The 25040-nt window shown below is 42.9% G+C and overlaps 1 protein-coding gene across 1 annotated transcript in view; it reads right to left on the reverse strand.

The window, feature by feature from the left end:
• Nucleotides 1-4367: 4367 nt before the first annotated feature.
• akap7 (A-kinase anchoring protein 7) overlaps nt 4368-25040 on the reverse strand; it is a gene marked incomplete at its 3' end in the record, with an annotated part of 108925 nt that continues 88252 nt past the window's right edge. Inside the window, exons 7-8 of the mRNA XM_084314192.1 lie at nt 5663-5698; nt 4368-4567 (exon numbers count right to left, since the gene is read on the reverse strand). Coding sequence (XP_084170318.1) covers nt 4368-4567; nt 5663-5698 — 236 coding nt within the window. The remainder of the gene's footprint in view (nt 4568-5662; nt 5699-25040) is intronic.

Genomic DNA, 25040 nt, shown 5'->3' on the forward strand with positions numbered 1-25040 from the left:
GTAAAGTTTAAACCTTTTTAAATCTTAGACAAACGAAACACTTTGCTTTCATGAAATATTGTAAGTCATATATTGTCATTTGAGGCTTTATAAAAGCAGCACAATGAACACAAATCTGTCAGTGCCGAGTCCAACCTCATCTTAAATAACAAACAGCATTGCTTGTTGTAATTAAAAAAGAGGCAGAGTTGATTTAGCAAAAAAATGTATAAATAAAAAATACATAATATATTTTTTAAATATTCAAATTTTATTTTCATATTCGAATCCCATGCCCATCGAACGAAGCTTCAAAGCTTCGAAGTATTTAAGACAGCCCTAGCTGGGGCGGTCAGGTGGCGTAGCGGAGATTGCGTTCGTCAACAACCCCGGAGACGCTAGGATTCGCCTGTTCGAATCCAGCTCACAGCTCCGGGGTTGTCACCAGCTTGGCTGGCCGTTCACACTAATACAATTGGCGGTATTAGAGGGTGGGAGAAGCTGGCGGGGTGGGTCCGGGTCGTTGTAAACAGCGACTCCTACAGTTCGGTCGGGGCGCCTGCTAAGCGCGGATAGGATCTAAGTGGGATAGTGAGATCCTTCCACACGCTACGCCCTCTCAGTGAGAATCCGCGCTGCCAGGTGAAAAGAAGCGGTTGATTGGCTGGACGTGTGTCGGAGGAAGCACGTGATAGCCTCCACTCTCCCAGACCGACTGTGGGGGGTAAGTGCGCAGCGACCAGGATGGGGATTGGCATAACGACTAACATTGGGATGGGAGAAAATCGGAGGAAAAAGGAGGGGGAAAAAGATTAAAAAAAAAAAAAAAAAGACAGCCCTAGCTGGAACCAAATTTGTTTTGGTTTTTCCTTGGAACTGTGACATCATCAGTGGGTGTGTCATATTCTAGGCTGTGAAGACAAGTGAAAGAAAAGGAAGCGACAGAAGGAAGGAGACAGCGACTGACAACAATGGTCCTCATTCTCGAACGGAATTCCTTCGTAACTCGATTTACGTACTTATTCGGCATTCTCGAACGGCTTCGTATTGTAAATTTGTTGTAGGATGTACGAACTCGAAAAGGCAGCCATAAGTCGGACAGACTGGTGTGCGCCCGTGTTTTCAACAGCTTTATCTGGGACAAGTCATTGGGGATTGCAGATACTACAGACATCCGTGGAATTAAATAATTATAATGATAATTAATGACAATATTTGTATCATTAATCATTTTGTTTTGCATTTATAGTCCTGAGTCAATGAGGCATCGTGAGCATTACACACACACACACTACAAACTAAATAAATAAGAACTAAACCGATCGCCGCGGATATAGCTACTGTATAGTGGAATATACTGTATTAATATGCCGTATACTGTCTTCTTCTCTATGATATTATTTATTGTTGGTTTGATGTATTCCTATTGCTAAACGAAATAAATGCGTGGAGAAATGGCTTAGTGAGGCAGCCTCAGCACACGAGCACACACACACACACACACACACACACACACACACACACACACACACACACACACACACACACACACACACACACACACACACACACACACACACACACACACACACACACACACACACACACACACACACGTACTGTATATGTGCAAAATTAATCGTTTCAGCAAAGTGGGCTTCTATTATTCTAATGACTTGTTTTATTAGGTATTATAGTAGTAAGTCCTACTGTAGAACATATTAGCATGACATCTCATTTAGTAATGTCAATACCGAACAATTGTGCGATTGGCTCTTTACAAGAGCATTAATTTATCCACTGGTTGGATGGTGTATTGTACTTGTCCTGTATAATGACAATACATTTGAATCTAATCTCATTTTGAGATCAGTCACAAATCGTTTCCGCGCTACCTGTAGAATGGGTCAGCATGGTGCAGATGCAATGCCGAACCTTTGAAGCTGTTATGCACATTACGGCACATGTTGCCACTGTTGTGTTTACTTCCGCCTGAGTAACGACCCCTGTTGATGACGGAAGACGGTGGAACTTTGGTTCTGCTTAAACTGAGACAGAACCAGAACCATGTCTGTCTGAAAGCGCTATTAGATGACTTCAGAATTTAGTTCCGGGTGTGTGTAGTACTGTTAGATAGAGGACAGCAGGGTTTAGTTCTGGGTGTGTGTAGTACTGTTAGATAGAGGATAAGGTTTAGTTCTGGCTGTGTGTAGTATTGTTAGATAGAGGAAAGGGTTTAGTTCTGGGTGTGTGTAGTACTGTTAGATAGAGGAAATGGTTTAGTTCTGGGTATGTGTAGTACTGTTAGATAGAGGAAAGGGTTTAGTTCTGTGTGTGTAGTACTGTTAGATAGAGGACATGGTTTAGTTCTGGGTGTGTGTAGTACTGTTAGATAGAGGACATGGTTTAGTTCTGTGTGTGTAGTACTGTTAGATAGAGGACATGGTTTAGTTCTGGGTGTGTGTAGTACTGTTAGATAGAGGACATGGTTTAGTTCTGGGTGTGTGTAGTACTGTTAGATAGAGCAGTGGTTCCCAAAGTCGGGGTCGCGACCCAAAGGTGGGCCGCGAGCAGCCACGGGTGGGCCGCGAGATGATTTCAGGCCACTGATCTTAGAAGCAGGCCAGGACAGTGTTTCTAGTTGTATTCTAAAATTATATTCTATTGTATTCTAAAATGTGACTATATGGTTTTATATTAACTTAATAAATAAACAAAAACGAAAAATCGACTTATTTCAACGAACATTTCAAACTAAATAACAGATTATGCACATAAAACGCTGAAAACAACCGAAGCAACAATAGTATTTTAATGAGGCTATTATTATTATCATTATTATTTTGCAACAAGTTAGCCCTCTCATAAATAGCACATATAAATGAATAACTAACTTGAACTAACTTAATAGGATTGAAGTGATATTTGGCTTGGTCGCCTGGCAAAAAAAAATTAAAAAAAAAGCCTGACGATGTGCATTGGGCCGCGGCTCTCTGACGCCTTATTTTCTGGGTCCTGGCCTGAAAAGTTTGGGAACCCCTGAGATAGAGGACATGGTTTAGTTCTGGGTGTGTGTAGTATTGTTAGATAGAGGAAAGGGTTTAGTTCTGAAGCAACGTAGATGGGAACTTCTGTAAACATTTGTGACTTTTGTGACAATTTTAACTATCTTCAATTAAATTGAAGTTCCTTAAAACACAGTATGTTGCCATGGGTGATGTCAGCCAAACAGAACATTAATAGAATGGGATTTTCCTGGTGTGCCACAATTATCTCCTTTCATACATTGTAAGATGGCTGCTGGAGAATTTTCTAATGTTGGACACGTTTCATGTGTGGATTTATCAAAAGTCAGCTATTTTAAAGCTGCTACAGATAACATTCAATTTGGACCCGCACATCTTTTTTTAATTATAAATTCATTAATCAATAATGTCTTTGGGGGGAGAAGCAATACTTCTATTCTGCACCTTTCTAAAAGTTCTGCGGATGTATTTTTTTGTATGTATGAGTATGAAACTGAAAGGAATATGGTGTAGTTTAGAAGCATATCTTTTTCTTTTTTGTGTGTACTGTAGAACAGTTCTAAGGTCCACCACCTGAAAATGAAAAACAGACATGGAACCAAAACTCAAAGGACCTACAAACAGGTACCACTGCTACAGAGAGTTAGAGATGCAACCATGCAGCCCACACTGGGTGCTAATATGGGCCCATCCCTCTCTCTCCTTCTGCCAGGTAGCTTAGCTATTAGCTGTTAGCTCCAACCAGTGCCAGGTCTTTAGGGACGCTAGCTAGCTTGCTGCTAGCCGCTACCAGTAACAGGGCTTGAGGGAGTCTAGCTATAGCTTCCTGCTAGCTCCAACCAGTGCCAGGGCTTTAGGTAGGCTAGCTAGCGTCCTGTTAGCTCCAACCAGTGCCAGTACTTTAGGGAGGCTAGCTAGCTTCCTGTTCCTATAGCCGCTCTCCGAGATGGCATACCAGCCAGCAAAGAGGTTAGCTAACATGGTTGGCTAGATGTGTTAGCCGGATAGTTAGATACTGTAGCATGACTGGCCAACTAGGTTAGCTAGTGTGGTTTGACTAGCTGGGTTAGCTGCAAGTCCAGCTCATAGGTAGGCATGTCAGACTAATTGGTTGGGTTCACTGGAGTTAACTTGTTACACACAGCTCTGTCTGGTCAGATTGTGTCCAGGGCTTACTGACTGACTGACTGGCTGGCTGTCTGTCTGTCTGCTTCAGGTTATATTTGCGGCTTGCCAGCTGTTGTCCTGGTTAACCTGACCTGCCTGGCCTATCAGTCTCTTCAGCCTAGGCTGATGATGTCACTTCCTGGTGGTGGAGTTTGTGTCCATCATAGTTGTAGTTCCTGTGTTCTGGGCATCCATCTAGTTTATATTTCCCGTAGTCTGAGTGTTCATGGTCGTTGCTTTAGTGTTGTCATTGGGTGTCGTGGCATTAGGCCCACCGCCATTATGAAGTGTTTCCTGCTTGTACTGTTGCAGGGCACGACTGACAGCATCATCCACCAATCGCTTGCTGACCCTCAGTAGTTCTGCATCATCTGGCTCTGAACGGTGACGCCCACCTGGGGAGAGAGGAGAGGTTAGAAAGAAGGCATCATCACCGCGCACGCACACACACACACACACACACACACACACACACACACACACACACACACACACACACACACACACACACACACACACACACACACACACACACACACACACACACACACACACACACACACACACATACACACACATACACACACGGTTAGGGGTTCCATGGGGGATGCACTGGGGTCTGTCATGATGACATGAACACTATTCTGAATGGAAACAGAAAACTGTTGTGAATCTATTCATGGAAAGAGCTTTCACTCTCAATCAGCCCTTTATAGATATAATAAAAAAGACTACGGTATTCTACTATCTATTATGATATTTGATCCATTATGATACTGTTGATTGGATGTGACAGCCTTCTGATGGCTACTCAATATCTGAATTGTTATAATATTTTTAAGAAAATACCCCTCCTGAATGGATGAACCCCCAACTCTGTTTCCTGCTCTCTGCTGCCCTTCCTTGATGGGTGGCAAGACTCTCTCTCTCTCACAATTAGTCCCAGAAACCCATCTGATAAGATTTTGTTCCAAAGACCCATCTGATAAAATGATCAGAATAGTCACTCTTATATATTCCCTCGTTGGGCTAACTTCTAGTACAATTAAGTTATTCCTTATTTTGCTGGGATCCTGGAACCCCCTTAAGGACCCCTGGGGGGCCCAGACTGAACCCCTCAGGGCTGACAGATTGTGCTGCTACATGGGGCATGTTTGTACTGTTGTGGCTTGATCGATTGATTGATTGATTGATTGATTTAGTATCGTAGTTGTAGGCTGGTTAGGGAAGATGGTTCATTAATTGATTGATTGATTTGATATTCTAGTTGTGGACTGGTTAGGGCAGATGATTAATTGATTGATATTGTAGTTGTGGACTGGTTATGGCAGATTAATGAATGAATGAATGAATGAATGAATGAATGAATTGATTGATATTCTAGTTGTGGACTGGTTAGGGCAGATGATTGATTGATTGATTGATTGATTGATTGGTTGATTGATTGATTGATATTCTAGTTGTGGACTGTTTAGGGCAGGTGAACATACTTGTACGTTTGGCATGGAGAGGGCTCTGAACCAGATCTGAAACACAAACAAAAACAAACAAAAAATACAAATATTACAATCAGTGAATAAAAAAGTGAAATAATAAAATACAAACATTTTAAATTGTTTAAAATAGTACACAAACAAACATTTAATGAACAAGCATACACAAAACCTTCAATAAACAATAAATATGAATAAACAACAACACAAAGCCTTTAATAAAGATGAATGCCATGTCTCATCTCATGTTCAGTGATGCCAGTAACTAGTTACTGTAATCTGATTACTTTTTTCAGTACAGTAAATAGTAATCTAACTTGTTACTTTTTACAAGCCAGTAATCTGATTACAGTTACTTTTCCAAGTGGCTGTGAGTTACTATTTAGTTACTATCTCATAATGCTGATGATAAGAGAGCCAGGGGTACAGTCAGCTAGACCGGAGTATATGGCCTGATGGCTGATGACGTCTCATGATGACCTGTCTGAGCAGCCAATCATGATTTATGACATTATGCACTTTCAATAAAGCATTATTTAAAAAAAAAAAACTGTTGTCATTCTTGTGGCAGCAGCAGGGGGGACGACGACGACTTCGTAACCTAGTTACTTTCAAAGTTACTTGATAATCAAGTAATCAGTAAAGTAACTAGATTACTTTTGAAAGGAGTAATCAGTAATCAGTAATCAGATTATTTTTACAAGTAATCTGTGGCATCAGTCATGTTGTTGGTTGATTGGTCACACCAGAGCCATAGACAGAGTTTGGACCTCTTCTCTAAAAGTGTTGGTTGTAAATATGCGGCAATGTCCTTCATTACATCACCATGGTGAGATGACCAATATTGTAAACACCAGTCACCAGTTACTATAGCAACAGCCATGGAGCAGGACTGTGGAGCTAACATGGTTGCCTCTTAAAAGTGTGATAGCAGAACATAGCGATACCAGAACTCCACGGTATGGTCTCTGGAAGGAGAGTCTGTGAGCTTGTAATGGGACTGGCTAGTGACACACTGGTGACAAGTTTGTGACTGGTTGGCTTGATGGGGACTTTGGACTCATTTCACAAGCCAATAATCTGAAGTTATATAACAGACCAATCAAAAAGAAGAACAAAGTTGAATCTCTCTCTCTCTCTTTCTCTCTCTCTCTCTCTCTCTCCATGTGTGTGTGTGTATACATGTGTCTATCTATAGTTTGTATGTACACTTGTTTGTATCTATAGTATAGATGTGTGTACACATGTTTGTATCTATAGTATAGATGTGTATACACATGTTTGTATCTATAGTATAGATGTGTATACACTTGTTTGTATCTATAGTATAGATGTGTGTATACACTTGTTTGTATCTATAGTATAGATGTGTGTATATGTACACTTGTTTGTATCTATAGTATAGATGTGTATACACTTGTTTGTATCTATAGTATAGATGTGTGTGTATGTACACTTGTTTGTATCTATAGTATAGATGTGTGTATATGTACACTTGTTTGTATCTATAGTATAGATGTGTGTATATGTACACTTGTTTGTATCTATAGTATAGATGTGTGTATGTACACTTGTTTGTATCCATAGTATAGATGTGTGTGTATGTACACTTGTTTGTATCTATAGTATAGATGTGTGTATGTACACTTGTTTGTATCTATAGTATAGATGTGTGTATATGTACACTTGTTTGTATCTATAGTATAGATGTGTGTGTATGCTTGTGAGAAAGAAACCATACTCTGTTGGTGTGTGTCAACATGGTGTTTATAGCAGCAGTAAAACATTTTGTCCTCTGTACACACACACACACACACACACAAAGAGATAAGCCTGATAGATTGTCTTGACATGGCCAAGGCCAACACAGATTAGTGTGATACCGAACAAAATACTACCTTCTCACAATCCTCTCACTCATTCACTCACTCACTCACTCACTCACTCACTCACTCACTCACTCACTCACTCACTCACTCACTCACTCACTCACTCACTCACTCACTCTCTCACTCACTCTCTCTCGGTCTCTCATGTCACATAAACAACCTCTGCTTCTGTATTGTGTGTCACACCAGCTCAAAAGTAAGTGACACAAAAGGGAGACCAGGCATGAAACAAGGTTTAACAAAATATATTGTGAATTAAGTACAACGTCATGGAGTGTGTTAGATCAATAGAATCAGTGATGAATACAACGCATTTATGTGTGAGTGAGCATGTGGAATATGCTGTGGAGTGTTGAAGGGTGTGAACAAAGAGTTGGGAGGGTCACCAGCTGATGAGGCTCACCTGGGGAAATTGGCTTATAGTCTTCTCCAGAGAGAGACAAGAAGATAGATACCAGTTTCCTCTCTGTGCGTTCAGTAGAAAGCTATCTGGCTGCATGCTAACCTAGCTTAGCACAATGAATGAAAACGGACATGACCGGTTAGCCTTCGGGAGAGGTGTTAGTTGGACAATGCCTAGGCTAACCGGTCATGTCTGCTTCCATTCATTGTGCTAAGCTAGGCTAACATGCAGCCAGATAGCTTTCTACTGGACGTACAGAGAGGAAACTGGTATCTATCTTCTTGTCTCTCTCTGGAGAAGAACATGCAAATGGACCTTGTAGAAGTGGAGCAATCTTCCATGTACTTTTAGGCATATTTTCAGAAAATATGGCTAGGGCTTAAGAGGTTAAGTCTATGTTAGCACAGTGTTGTGTAATGTTAAGTCTATTTTAGCATAGTGCTATGTAAGGCTAAGTCTATGTTAGCATAGTGATATGTAATGTTAAGTCTATGTTAGCATAGTGCTATGTAATGCTAAGTCTATGTTAGCTTAGTAGTGCTATGTAATGCTAAGTCTATGTTAGCATAGTGCTATGTAGTGTTGAGCCGTGGTGTGGCCAGTTTTCTGTGTCTCTGTCAGAGAGGCTGTCTGGTATTTCCTGAGGAAGCTGGACTTCCATTCTGGCTCTGTATACATCAACTCCACCCTCCCTGAACTCACATACACCCACCTCCTCTCCCTTTCTTTTTCTCTCTCTCTCTTTCCCACTCTGTGTCTCCCCTTGTATCTTTCACTCCTCCCTCCTCTCAATGGGCCTCATTCACCAATACTCTCTTATTATGTTTCTTATATTCTTTCTTACCCGTCTATTAAGAGAAAAATAAGAAAAGCCACCGCCACATTCATCAAGCCGATCTTAAAGTCCAAATCCGTTCGTACCCAGGTGTGTAGAATGATGAATCCCACCTGTTCTTAAACTGAAATGCGCGTTCACGCTCAATTTATTTGCATATAGACACGCCCGCCATTTCCTTATAAGGCGAATGAGGCATGTGTAAAACTGCCGAGGTTCGGCATCTGATCCCTGTCTGATCCATTCAACAGGAAGCGATTTGCGACTGATCTCAAAATGACACACACACACAAGTCCCATGCCCCATATACTCAAAATCGGTTGATCAACTTGACAGTTTCCATTCACCGAACTCTGCTAAGCAATGTGGTCTAGAGCGTTTCATTATATATTCCCTCCCCGCCGTATGTATATTTCTCTCCCACCCACCCACCCCCTCCTAATGTACAGTCCCCTCCCCATCATATGTATATACTGTCAGGATCTAGGGGTAACAGTACTGTATATTTGAATACCGCTTATGTCACAAATGTATCAGTACTAAATACCTATATGTCCCTATGCCATAAATGTCATGTATGTTGTGTATGTCATAAATGTCTATATGAATTGAAAATGGGGGACCCTGATAGAAACAAGACAAACGTCTTTCTCAGGTCTGCATCCCCTTAACAATTGTATGTATTGAGCCGTACTGTATTGTACCCATTCTGCAATCTGTTAAATAAAGTTTTCATTCATTCATTCATTCATTCATTCATTCATTCATTCATTCATTCATAACCATCTTGCAGCGTTGTTTAAGATATCAATCAAAGCATTGCAACGTTAGAATAGTTAGGATATCAATTGTGCATGAAAGGACTATATTTATATTGTTTGATTAGTATTATGAGATTCCCTGGCAGATTTCGTACAGTCAAAATCCGTTGATCTTGAGTTTCAGTGAACACATTGCACTCACCAGTCTGCGGTGGTCGAGATGTAACGTTAGTCCAGTTGACTCCAGCAGCCCTTCAAACATGTTCTTTATCTCGTTTCCATGTTGTATATTAATTATCTCTCCAAGTAGTTGCTAAATGGTTTGTTAGTTCGTTATTACTGCGTTCTTATTATGTAGATTCATAGCGAGCGTCCTCTTGTTGTTTACTATAGAGAGCGTCTATTTCTTTCCGTAGCCTCATTTCTGGTTTGCGCATTTCTGATTGGCCAGTGGCCACTGACTGACGCTGTCTGGTCAGAGAACGTCAGAGAACGTCAGTCAGTGGCCAATCAGAAATGCGCAAACCAGAAATGAGGCTACGGAAAGAAATAGACGCTCTCTACAGTAACCGAAACAAACGCAGGCGAAATAAGGACACTCGCTATGAATCTACATACAAAGAACGCAGTAACGAACTAACAAACCATTCAGTAACGTAAGTAGCGTTACTGAATTTAAAAAGTAATGCATTAAGAGTACTATTTACGGCAAAAAGTAACTTTGTTACTGTAACGTCCCAACACTGCGTATGACCGACGTGTTATTGCCACCGCTGTTGAGTTTTCTTGCTCCACGCGGTTCTAAGTACCAGTTCCTTTACCTCGAATCTCAGAAAGTTAATAATCACCACTCTCGGGGGTCTGTCCGCTTGTGGTCTCGGAGCAAGCGCCCTGTGGGCCCTCTGTATCTCCATTTTATCCAGTCCCGTCTCTTTCAATTCCTTTTTGATAAGCGTTTCCACATATAGGGCCATCGATTCCCCTTCGACTCCTTCCTTCAATCCCCATAGCCTGATGTTATTTCTCCGTGATCTCCCTTCCATGTCCGACATCTTTGTCTTCATCTTTTTTTGTTGTTGAATTGCTATCGTTAATACCTCGTGTATCTCTGTATTCCATTCCTCTGCTTCCGCCACTCTTGTTTGCAGCGCAGTTACGCTCCTACCCTGCTCCGCCATCTTCTCATCCACCACTTTGAGTTCTGTATTTATTTCACCTCTGAAATCCTCCTGTTCCTTCCTCAATTCCTCCCGTAGCCTCCCAATATCGTTCCTTATCGTGTCCGTGTTCATTTGTATAGTCGCCAATATTCCGGCCTGCATGATCACGGCCCAGCCTGGCATTCCCGTGTCGGTCTCGGCCGATCCTCCCCCTTCCTCCACCTGTCTCTTCTCGACCTCGTTTCGGGGGCTCTGTTCCTTCAAATTCTCCTCTTCTCGTGAGTCCTCCATTCCTCTCTCCATCACATTTGTTGTTTCCTCCTTACTTCTCGTGTGCATCTTTATTTTTTATCTCTTTTCGGGTCTTTATTTATCCGTTTTTTCGCTCATTTGACCAGGAGCTCCACCGCACGTGTGCTATCCGTCTGCTCTCATACCGGAAGTCCGCATCTAACTGTTCTAACAGGAATATATAATCCATTTCAGAAGCACGCAATAAGTTATAATAATAATAATTATTATTATTATTGAAATGTTCTGGGTTTATAAAGTCGTATTTGGGGGTATTTGGGGGCAATTGACCAATGGTTTGCTTTCAACCAATGAACTCCTTCCTCTCTCACCTTTTTATATATATTTTTTTATTTGATCTACTAAAACTGTATTGTATTGTATTGTTTGTTTTGTAAAGTGTCTTTGAGCATTAGGAAAAGCGCTATATAAATCTGATGTATTATTATTATTATGAATGGTAGGCTTTTGAGTTTCTTATCTGGGTAAGAGTGCTCTCGACCACTCTTAGAATTTGGTCTTGCCTAGGAGAAAAGCAAAAATAAGAAAACATTGCTGAATCCCAGGTAAGAACAAAATAAGAAGAAATGCTAGTTAAGAACAAAATCTGTTCTTATATCGCTTCATGAATGAGGCCCAATCTCTCCTTTCCTCAGGAGGAGATTGGGCCAGGGTATTAGTCCAGGGAGTTAGTCCAGGGGGCTAGTCCAAGGGGTTAGTCCAGGGGGCTAGTCCAGGGGGCTAGTCCAAGGGGTTAGTCCAGGGGGTTAGTCCAGGGGGCTAGTCTAGGGTCCATGTGTTTCTGTAACAGTACAACTAGCGCATCAAGAGATAATGATAAAGAGATAATGTGAAAATGTTGCCTGATCTAGCGCTAGAGGAAATGTCATGGGGTCACCAACATCAATAGGTGCCTTCTGTCTGGGGTCATGAATGTTCACAGCCAATTTTATATCAATCCAGCCGTTACTTTTCAAGATATCTTCACAAACGGGTTACGGGAATGAAAACATAAACTCATTGACAGAAGTAAAAACAACTCAACTTGAATGACCCATTAGTCTACTAATCACCTGCCAGCTGTACAATGTATGTGTGTGTATGTGTATATGTATGTGAATATGCATGTGTGTGTGTGTATGTCTGTGTGAGAGATGGTGGTATGACTTGTGGCTAAGGCAGCCAGTCACTTAGTATTCTGGGATGGATCAGTCGCCATGGTGACCTACTTCCCTGAGCTGTCGCCGAGTTTACACACACACACACACACACACACACACACACACACACACACACACACACACACACACACACACACACACACACACACACACACACACACACACACACACACACACACACACACACACACACACACACACACACACACACACACACACACACACACACACACACACACACACACACATCTGGCCTTCAGCTACAAGAACAAAGATTTGTGTGTGTGTTTCACAATGAGTAAAAGAAGATGGGCGAAAGGGGATAAATAAGAGAGAGATATGAGAGAGAGAAGGGTGAGAGATATGAGAGAAGGATATGAGAGATATGAGAGAGATGAGATATGGAAAGCAAGAGATATGGAAAAAGATATGAGAGAGATATGGAAAGAGAGATGAGAGGAAGAGAATAAAGAAAGAGAGAGCAGTGATAGAAGGATGAAGCACGAAAGGAGTGTAGCACATGGCACCACTCTCTCCTCCCTTATCTCTGCGCTCTCTCTCCTCCATCTCTGTACTCTCCCTCTCCTCCCTCATCTCTCTCTCCTCCATCTCTGTACTCTCCCTCTCCTCCCTCATCTCTCTCCTCCATCTCTGTACCCTCCCTCATCTCTCTCTCCTCCATCTCTGTACTCTCCCTCTCCTCCCTCATCTCTCTCTCCTCCCCCACCTCTGTGCTCTCCATCTGTCTCCTCCCTTATCTCTGTGCTCTCCAACTCTCTCTCCTCCCTCATCTCTGTGCTCTCCGTCTCTCTCTCCTCTCTCATCTCTCTCTCTATCCACCTTTCTCCTCTCTCATCTCTGTACTCTCTCACTCCATGTGACCAGACTGCAGCACGCTTCACTTGGCAAGGCATGTTCAGCCATTACTCAACACCCCCCCCCCTCTTTCTCTTTCTCTCCCTCGCTCTCATTGTCTTATGTATGACATTAAAATTGTATTATTCAGGTTACTGGTGGACATTTAAAAGGGTGTATGATGTAGAGAATTAACTAAATGACCCCTGTAACACTGTCTGATTGGCTGTGGTGGTCCAACCCTCCATGTGTACCAAGGTATATATTGTCTATTATATCGACACCCCCTGTATTGGCCTGTACCAATACCTAATGTACCAATACTGTACCTGTACCAATACCTAATGTACCAATACTGTACCTGTACCAATACCTAATGTACCAATACTGTACCTGTACCAATACCTAATGTACCAATACTGTACCTGTACCAATACCTAATGTACCAATACTGTACCTGTACCAATACCTAATGTACCAATACTGTACCTGTACCAATACCTAATGTAACCTACAGTAACCTACGTCTGGACTACTGTAATGCACTTTTTTCAGGCTTACCTAATTCAAGCATCAAAAATCTTCAACTCGTGCAAAATGCGGCTGCACGGATACTAACTAGAACTAGAAAATTTGATCACATCACACCAGTTTTGTCCGCCCTACATTGGCTTCCTATCCAAGCCCGCTCTGACTTTAAAGTGCTACTCCTCACCTACAAAATTTTAAATGGGCTTGCACCGCTCTATCTATCTGATCTCATCTCCCGATACTCGCCCGCTCGTGCTCTGTGCTCACAAAATGCGGGGCTTCTATCGACCCCTAGGGTTAAAAAGAAATCCGCCGGCCACAGAGCCTTTGTCTACCGCGCTCCCTACCTGTGGAACAAATTACCTGCCGTCATCAGGGGCGCCTGCTCTGTCGAAGCTTTTAAATCCCTGCTTAAGACTCATCTTTTCTCTCTCTCCTTCAACCTACCTTGATCTCACCTGGTCGGGGACTGACCTTTAGATTAATCTGTGTAGTTTAGTTATGGTACAGGGTACTACATGGTACCACTGGGTAGTTTACTATAGGGTAGTTTAGTTAGGGTACAGGGTACTACATGGTACCACAGAGTACTACTTGGTACTGCATGGCATTACAGGGTACTACATGGCTTACATAGCTCTACATGGCACCACAGGGTACTACATGGCACTACAGGGTACTACAGGATACTACGGGGTACTACATGGCACTATGGGGTACTATAGGGTACTACATGGCACTACGGGGTACTACATGGCACTACAGGGTACTACATGTCTGCTCCTTTGCAGCACCACAAACATGGGAACTCTCTAACTCTTCCCCCCCCCCCCCCTCTCCCCCCCCCCCCCCCCCCCCCCCCCCTCCCTCCCCCTTCTCTCTGAGTACCCGTCTCCTGGCGCTGACCAAGGTGATGGATGCCTCGGGGACTTGGCCAAGCTTGTAGTGACTGCTCTACATGCACCTCCGAGGCATTGGATCAGTTATTCACCGCCGTCTGTCCGTGGTCCTGTCAACTGATTAACAGACTGTTAACAGATTAACAGTCAACGCGGTTTCATTGCTGGGTTAAGTACTTCTATTCTATTCACATAATACGCTTACTTCATATATCTACTCCATTCACATATATGCCTACCACTTGTATCTATTGCTATGTCCGCCTACTACAATCTCATGAGCTGTCTAACGCCTGTCCCGTCTCCCTGTCTTCCTATGACTTGCTGTCCTGGAGTGTTGACCGGAGTGTTGGACGTCCCGTGACGAAGGCCGGGAGATTGCGACCCCCTCTGCGTGCCCCCCTGTCTTCGGAGGTCTCGTAGTGGTGACCGGAGTGCCGGATGTCCCGCGATGATGTTGGGGAGTTCGCGACCCTCTCTGCGCCACCCCCCTTCCCCCTGTCTCCGGCTGTCCCTGAGCAACGACCGGAGTGTTGAATGTCCCGTGACTAAGACGGGGAGGACGTGACCCTCTTGCGCCGCCCCTGTGCCTCAAATAGATCCGCTATCAACTCTATCTTTAATCTTTCAAAATGTTCAGTTGCTATCGCTATTAGCTCTATCTTTAATTTTTCAAAATGTACAGTTGCTATTGCATGCACTCATCTGTGTTTCACCACACACATGAGTGCATGCTTACCAACTGTCCGTCTGCAACACTACTATCACTGACATCTAAGAAGGGAGATCCCCCCTTGAACGGCCCTTCTAAGGTTTCTCTCCTCCACATTGCCTGTGGAGCTTTTTTTTCCCCTATTGTTAGGTTTTAGTGAGTTTTTCCTTACCTTCGCGTGGGGTATGTCTGGGAGTGCTTGCATTCTTTCATTTATTTGCATTCATCTAAAAAATGTTTGGACCCTATGGTGTTCTTGTTCTGTTCTTGACTTATTGTTATGTTGTCTTCTTGACTTGTTTAAAGAAGACCTGTACGGCCCATGGGGACATTAACGTGTGTTGTCGGGCCCTATAAATAAATTTGATTTGATTTGATTTGATCTCTGTACCAATACATAATGCAACCTACCTATCTCTTTACCAATACATAATGTAACCTACCTATCTCTTTACCAATACCTAATGTAACCTACCTATCTCTGTACCAATACCTAATGTAACCTACCTATCTCTGTACCAATACCTAATGTAACCTACCTATCTCTGTACCAATACCTAATGTAACCTACCTATCTCTTTACCAATACCTAATGTAACCTACCTATCTCTGTACCAATACCTAATGTAACCTACCTATCTCTGTACCAATACCTAATGTAACCTACCTATCTCTGTACCAATACCTAATGCAACCTACCTATCTCTGTACCAATACCTAATGTAACCTACCTATCTCTTTACCAATACCTAATGTAACCTACCTATCTCTGAAGCTTTTCAGACATGCTAGTTTTCAGGAGGGGCGTTGTTTAAATTAATATTTAAACAAAAGGTCCTTGTTCCTGTCATCCTGTTAATTTGCCTCCTGTATGAAGCAACACAGTTCCAGAGAAAAGGTCACTTAAATACCAATCCTGCAGCATTGGTTGTAAAAACACAATCACACCAAAGCTGATAGGCCCATCTAACAAAAACACAGCTGATAGGCTCTTCTCACAACAACACAGCTGCAGATATTAACATTAATTTGCCTTATTCACCTCGCCACCATATTTATTCTTGTAGATGGCTATGAACACATTTCAATGAGCTGATGACTAGTTCACTTCCATGTATTTCAAAACATGAAAACCACGGCGGTGACAATAGCATGGACTACATCATGGACAATACGTCAATGATTTAGTGTAAATTATAATGATCCTAATCTAATTATGACTCTAATATAATTATGATTATAATACAATAATGATTATCTGTTAGCTATGTGTACAGACAGTCGGTAGCCTCATTATTATACTAGAATCATTATTACTTAGTCAGGTTAAAGACAGATTAGAGACACAAATTATAGACAGATTAGAGACAAATTAGAGACAGATCAGAGACAAATTAAAAACAGATTAGAGACAAGTTAGAGACAGGTTAGAGACAGGTTAAAAGCAGATTAGAGACAAGCCCCTTTCCCACATGCACTGCAACCCTTAAGTACACATTACTCGGAGGGGCTGTATGTGCAAACACAATTGTCCGAATTATTCAGCCGGGAGTTTACCCTGCCAGCCCCTAGTCCTAAATCCGCGTGATGACCAACTGAGCCCATGTGAGAATACAGCAGATCATTGTTCTCAGAATTCACACAGCGAGCGAGTGGGTGTGTTGATGACATCCCACCCCAGGACTTGCATCCCACCGCAGGACTACATCCAACACCAGGACTACATCCAACACCAGGACTACATCCAACACCAGGACTACTTCCCACCCCAGGACTACATCCAACACCACGACTACATCAAGTCAAGTCAAGAGTTTTATTTGTCACGGCATACAAGTATACAATGAAATGCGGGGGGTCTTGCCTGCAACGATTGTGCACAATACAATAGTAATATATAATAATATAATAAGAATCCAATAGAATGACATTGTGCAATAATACAAGTAATCAAAGTAGGGCATATCGGTATATGTACAGTACATGAGTTATTTACAGAGCATGGTAGGACATGCTAGGTCCTGTGGTAGTGCAATACACTGTTACCTACGGATGAGGCACTGGGTCTTTATGTACACTGCTATACAATGCTATATTATACAATCTCAAGTTATACTATACTATTCTTAGAGTGACCTTTCCTTTTGTAAAGTGACCATAAGTGTGAGCATGTGCAACACCCCAGGAAGGACTACATCCAACCCCAGGACTACATCCCACCCTAGGACCTGCTGGACGACAAGAGACACACGTCTCACAATGGTTATCAGATGCATAAAACATAATAGACATTACCTTGTAATTACATCACAACAGGTTACTAGGGGTGTAACAATGCATCGATCCTAAGGTCGAATCGCATCAAATCGAATCGTGGTCAAGAAATTTCATGATGCATTGAATCGCTGTCTGAAGAATCGTAATCTAATCGAATCGTTGTGGGGTCAAATATTTACACCGATTTACGATTCAGTTTGTCCTCTTTAGTCCCATTTATCTCAGCTGTTGAAATCTCCATATGAATAACGTTAAAAAAAAGTTAGTATCCATCACCTCCTAGTAGGGCTGTCCCCGACTAAGGATTTGGATAGTCAACTATTTATTTAAAAAAAAAATTGTATCATTCCATTCGGGCTGTGGGGGGTGCTTAACACTTTGAGTGCCACGCCGGGTTTTCCTTTTTACCCCCTGAATGCCACCATCGGCGCCAATGTTAACCTTAATATCGCCTAATCTATGTTTTAAATTATGGCTATGTGTCTAATCTGCCCATCGCATTATCAAAGACTATTTTCCAGTCAGTGCTGTCAAGGCAGATTGGTTTTTTATCGCGTCATTTCCGTTTCAGAGCATTTAGAAAAGCCCCCGTTTTGAGATAAAAAACAGCCCATTCTGGACCATTCTATGAAAATCGTCTTTTACTGGAATATTCCACAACGTTGATATTCGTCGGCCTTTTATGAATCGTTTTCAAATAAACGCTAGATGATCAATATTATACGTGCACGCAAGCACATTCGGGCCGCGCACGGATAATCGCCGCATTGATTTCCTCTTGGACTTTTACAGTGAAACCAAAAGAGCCCATTTCACAAAACAGCTTATAACTTCATCAAAATTTGTCTGATTATCCTAACACTGATAACATAGAGTCCTTACCTGACATCAGATGGTATCCAACTGGTATATTCCAATTCCTGATCACCATTCGAAAAAATCGATAAGTGTATAGAATAGATCCAACAGTAGAACTCCATGATCAGCGGGGCTCAGAGGCTGCAGAATGAACTGTGGTAACGATGTGGACTGGAAAATGTGGAGTACCGGATTTTTTTCCCCATCCATTTTCATTGAGTCCATTCCAAAATCCCTTATGTCATCTGAAAGACGATAGGGGGCGCTTTTTTCCACATATGATCTCCGGTGGTGCTCGTGTATACTCGGGTAGGCTCACGTGATGCAATATGATTTCAGATCGCTAAAAAAAAAAAAAAAAAAATTCCGAGAAATCTCGTGAGTGGCTTTCAACCACATAAAAATAAACCTGAGATATCTCGTGTGTGGCAGTTAAAGTGTTAATGTCTGAAGGAGTCGACTGAAGGCTTCATGTCCTCTGCAAAAGCATGCAATTGGTCCACTGATGGATACATTTTGATATTTGTCTAGTCTAGTGTGTTCATTAGATGGATAAAATCCTCTTTCAGTGCCTCTGTGCCTGTTTTCGTAGGCAGTTAGCCTCTGGTATGCGTGCCATTATTCCAGGCCTCTTTTCTTTTGGAAAGAATGATAAAAAAAAAGAGGTTGGCAGTCGACTACGGCTCATTTCGACCGATTAGTCGACTAATCGACTAATAGGGGTCAGCCCTACCTTCTAGTCAACAAATGTGGTAATTTCCAGTGTACAGCGATCATTTTCTTAACACATTGAGTGCCACGCCCCTTCCGGGAAGTGCGTAGGCCTTGCCGCCCATTAACCCCATGTAATCGCTCACCTTGTTTGTAGAGCTAAACCTATATTTTATATTATAGCTATGGGTCTAATAACGCCGTAGATTGTCAGTGAGTTGCTTCTGGTCAACGTGCAAATAATTTTTTCATCCGTACATTTCTGTTTTATATTGTTTTGAATATGAATATAGTTTGGGTGCTTCTGAGTAATTCCAGGAAAAAGACGCGATAATAGCGTTTTAGTGGAATCCACATATCACGTTGTAATTTTTCGCCTGATTATCGAATCTTCCTGAAATCAACGCTAGATTATCATTATTATGTCTCCTCGTGCATACATGAAACGGGCCCTGGAGCGTGGCGCGGTCTCTCTGTGTCTCTCTCTCTCTCTCTACACTATATTGTAGGCTGGTAAAGTTAGGTAGCTGTCATAGCTAACACTATACTGTAGGCTGGTAAAGTTAGGTAGCTGTCATAGCTAACACGGGGTCATCCCTATGTTCCCCGGGTCCTATGTTCCCCACTTTTTTTTAAAGAAAGGGTCCTATGTTCCCCACTCCCGAAATAAAGGTTCTATGTTCCCCGGTCCCGCCCGCTCCCGAACAAAAAAAGGGTCCTATGTTCCCCGCTGAAATAAAGGTCCTATGTTCCCCGCTGAAATAAAGGCTTGCCAAATGCTGAAATAAAGGTAATATGTTCCCCGCTTCAAGAAGACGCATGACATTGGGTATATACTAATTACAACAAGACATTAATTAATTGCATTGTTACTGTTCACATGTGTGGTGCCGTCGTCGCCGTCACAGTCATATTTACGCGAATATAGCTTGCAATACATGCTTCAAGAAGACGCATGACATTGGGTATATACTAATTACAACAAATAAACAGCTCCGTCTTTTAATACACACGTATATCGTACAGTAACGTCAAATAAACACGTACAGTCCCGGCTGAAATAAAGGTTCTGCGCGCATTAACAGCTCCGTCTTTTAATACACTTATATCGTACAGTAACGTCAAATAAACATGTACAGTCCCCGCTGAAATAAAGGTTCTGCACACATTAACAGCTCCGTCTTTTAATACACACTTATATCGTACAGTAACGTCAAATAAACACGTACAGTCCCCGCTGAAATAATAGCGTTTCAGACACACAAACTTTTCAACTTTCAAACTTAAACGGTGTGCTCCCAGCGCACGTACCGGCAGTGATCTACAGCAGTGGTTTTCAACCAGTGGTAAAATACGCATAAAAGATAGCCACTTATACTATTTTGAGAAGATAATTCATCTGTATCGCAACGGAGTCACGGATCTGGTCGGGGCAGGTAGCATTATGTCGGGAAAAATTTTATGAAATAAACAAATGTGAATTAAAGAATTTTAAACGAAGTTTAGCCTATTAAATCGTTTTAGAAGCCTATAGCCATGTATTTTAACTCTTGCTCCGTGGATGACTGGCTGCGAGCAGGGATGCAGTGGTGGGTGGACGGAGTACGACGCCGTTCTAGTAGTTCGCTGAGCAGAAGTACGCGCAGTCGCGCACGGGTGTGCATGCGCGCGCACACAAAAATGCGTTCACAATTGTCACTGGACTCGTAGCGCCGTGCGCCAAGTACCCGGCGGCCGGCACTTATCTCTATCACCTAGACTTTGCATAATAATAGGATACCGATAGCATAACAAAGGGTTTGCTTGAGCTGTGGAACCTCTCACTATAGGCTCACAGGGGGCTCCTGCTCCTTTCACGAGTCAGGTGAGTTAACAGACCACGGAGCGCTTTAAAGAGGGATGAGGGAGAGAGAGAGAGAGAGAGAGAGAGAGAGAGAGAGAGAGAGCGAGAGCGAGAGAGAGAGAGGGTGGGGAGGGTGAACGTTTTGCAACTCTATACACCAAGCAACCAATCACTGTTCTGTGCACATGCGCGCACGCGTGCACATGGCGTCTGGGCAGTTCCCATATTACGACTGCACCACTGGCTGCGAGGACTGCGAGTAGGAGGGGGAATTGCAACCACTGTGTACAAGCAAGCAAAACTTTGACTGAGTTTGGTTAATGATGCCATAATTTTCTGCTGTGCTTCTAGGCACACACACACGCTAACATTGAGTGTTGCATCATGCCAATTAAAGACCTCCGTGACAGACAGGTCCTGCTGCATACACGCCATGCGCGCCACTCACACCGCCATGCACGGAGATGGGAATGCCACCCCTATTTATGTATAATATATCAAAACTGGGACAGTAGAAATAAAAAATAAATAATAGGCAGATCTTATGACCAAGGCACACGTTAACCCTTTCACTGCAGTACACAAATGACACTTCAGCACCAAGGCGCTGTCCACCTGGCGAGAAATAAGCCAATAGTATCCAGCTGCACAGCCGGAGAGCAACGCTCTCAGGGCCATCAACATAGCAGCAAATGACGGCATCCTCCCATGTCCCCATTAGACTTCATATCAATAGGGTTTGACAACTTCATATCAATAGGGTTTAGCTTTGTCAACAACACAGGGAAGTTCTACAAACAGGCCAGAGGATGTATACATATAGTAAATTAACTATACTTCATAACATGTATTTTTCTTTTCTTTTTTGCTCACACAATATCTTGAATGAATGAATGCGTTTATTTATTTTGAACATAAATTAAAAACAAATGAAATAAATAAAAAGAAAATGTAATAAAACAATGAAGTAATAAACAGATTAAAAAACAAGCAAAACAGTAATGTTCGTTATAATTGATTTCTAAAAAATAAAAATAAAGTTTGGTCAACGACCGGCCCACTACTAGGCTGGAAGTGACCGAACAGCAGTCACAGCGCGGCCCTGAGAGCATTGCTCTCCGGCTGTGCAGCTGGACCCTTCTCAAATAAGCATGAAAAAGACGTCACTCGCCACTTAAATAAATCAAAAGCGTGTATTTAACAACTTCAAAAACTTTCGAAACACGCTTTATATTAAAAAAACATTTTGATCTACTTTTTCTCCCCCAATTTCGTATTGTCCAATTCTTCCCTCCCCTGTCTCGAACGTTGCTAGACCATGCCTCCCACTGGTCGGCTGCAATGTGGATGAAGCCTTGCATCACGTGTCCCCTCCGGTACACGAGGCAGCCGTCGCATCTTTGCACCTGTACAGCGCAATGTCTCAGTGGCGAGGAGTAGCGCGTGGGAGGCTCACGCTGCCCCCGTCACTTCCTGATTCTGCTGTACAGGCGCACCAACCGACCTGTAGGAGTCGCTGTCCACAACGTCCGATCCCCACCCACCGGCTTTCCCACCCCCTAATACTGCCAATTGTATTAGTATGAACGACCAGCCAAGCCGGAAGCAACGCAGAGAGCTGGGCTCGAACCCAGCATCTCCTGCGTTAGTGGCGAGCGCCTTGCCCACTGGGCCACTTAGCCGCCACTTTATATTAACTTAATAAATAAACAAAAACGAAAAATCAACTTATGTCAACGAAAATGTCCAGTAGGCCTAACTGATATACATCTCTGTTACACGCAAGCAGCGTCTGGTGGCCGAATCTGTCAGACGGCACTGGAGTAGATATAAAGTACTGTTACATCCAGAACACGCACACACATACACAATTACACAATTACACATGTTGCACCATATCTACACCCTCACACAACTCTGTCGCTTTTTCGGGAGTAGCGGGGAACATAGGACCTTTTTTTAGTCGTGACGTGTACGTTTGAGAACACTACCGTAATGACAGAGAAATGAAGCAAGCTGACATGGTCGGCCCTCACACAACTCGTCGCTTTTTCGGGAGCCGCAACGGGAGTGGGGAACATAGGACCCGGGGAACATAGGACCTTTTTTATCGCTACCGGGGAACATAGGACCCGGGGAACATAGGACCCGGGGAACATAGACATGCTCCCGCTAACACTATACTGTAGGCTGGTAAAGTTAGGTATCTGTCATAGCTAACACTATACTGTAGGCTGGTAAAGTTAGGTAGCTGTCATAGCTAACTACAGTATACTGTAGGCTGGTAAAGTTAGATAGCTGTCATAGCTAACTATACTGTAGGCTGGTAAAGTTAGGTAGCTGTCATAGCTAACACTGTATACTGTAAGCTGGTAAAGTTAGATAGCTGTCATAGCTAACTATACTGTAAGCTGGTAAAGTTAGGTAGCTGTCATAGCTAACACTATACTGTAGGCTGGTATTAAAGTTAGGTAGCTGTCATAGCTAACACTATACTGTAGGCTGGTATTAAAGTTAGGTAGCTGTCATAGCTAACACTATACTGTAAGCTGGTAAGTTAGGCCTTGGTTACACTAAAGGAAAACAACGTTTCATTTTTGAATTATTTCGTTTGCATGTCCAAGTTAAAAGGCAACGCCGTTTTAGCTGGCATTTTCGTTTTCCTAGCGGCAACGCTCAAAGGGGGTTTTCGTTGTCAAAACTCCCTTGGAACGGTGGCATGTAAACAAATACGGAGCCGTTCACGCCCAACGCCCATGCGCACTGAATGAGGAGCGGGGATCTGCTTTTACACACACTGCAACGCAAGACGCACACACATCATGCACACACGCACGCTCTGTGCTCTCTCTCTGTCTGGCTTGTGCACGTGACAAAATACCTCCCGCGCATGCTCAGTGTTGAATTCAGTGACGCGATCCGTTGCAGTCTGACCACGTCTGCTTCTGACAACGAAAAGAGTACAGGAGACAAACGACGTCTAACCTGACTGCATAAACGCAACGTTCAGAAAAGTGAAAATGAAACGTTGTTGTTTCCCTTTAACACATCCACCGCCGTTCACGTTGTACAGCGTTATTGCCCGCCATGCGTTGTCTGCCAAACCACGCTGTACAGCGATATTGAGATCATATTTCATTTTTTCGCCATGGCATTCATAATTCAGCCACCCAGCCTCTGGTGATACAGTGGGACTCTGCACAATATTGCAACGCCTCAATACCGCCGCCTGGTGGATGATCGGGCGAGTTACAACCGGAAGTGGCAATCGGTGCATCTGGGAAATCCGTCCGGCAGTCACATATTGTTGCGGAACTCCAGACATACACTGGCGTGCATATGGATCGCTGCCATAACTCAATAATCGATATGATTTGGGCGTTTATTGTGCAATACAAACCAGAAATGGATCTAGGAGATCGACGTCAAATAAGTGGGATCTTTTTCCTCCAGTCTCGTCGGCGAACGGTAAGAGGACGCTAACGTCATTTTCAGCCCAATTGTCTATTCATTTCACCGCAAACCGATCTGATCAATATAGTCATAGCTAACACTATACTGTAGGCTGGTAAAGTTAGGTAGCTGTCATAGCTAACACTATGTAAGCTGGTAAAGTTAGGTAGCTGTCATAGCTAACACTATACTGTAGGCTGGTAAAGTTAGGTCATGGCCATCAGGGACAATAACTCAACTACAGCTTCATTACTGCTGTCAGGACCATCAGAGACAATAACCAACTAGCTTCATTACTGCTGTCAGGCCCATCAGCATCATTAACAGTACAATGTTTGTATTCTTCCAATTTGGGCCAATCACATGATAGAAACGTCGTCAACATGCCCACTTGCTTGCTGTGTCAATTCTTGGTACAGTGACCGGCTGTATTCTCACATGGGCTCAATTCAACATTACACCGACTTTGTACTAGAGGGCTGGCAGGATAAAGTTATTTTAATGTGAGGGCATTCTCACATACAGCCCCAGGCTCCAGCTAATGTCTAGAGATCCTCAATACCTCTCTCCTTCCATTGCCTCCGTTTCCTCCTCTACCTGCTCTTTTTTCTCTCTATTTACATGCAGAGTATGAGCTACTGCCCTCTAGGAGGAGGTTTAGAGTTCCACGCTCTAGACCAGTGGTTCCCAACCTTTTTCCCCCCAGGGACCCCCA

The sequence above is a fragment of the Notolepis coatsorum genome (genome assembly GCF_963971535.1).
Source record: "Notolepis coatsorum genome assembly, chromosome: 5".
NCBI classification, from domain to species: Eukaryota; Metazoa; Chordata; class Actinopteri; order Aulopiformes; family Paralepididae; genus Notolepis; species Notolepis coatsorum.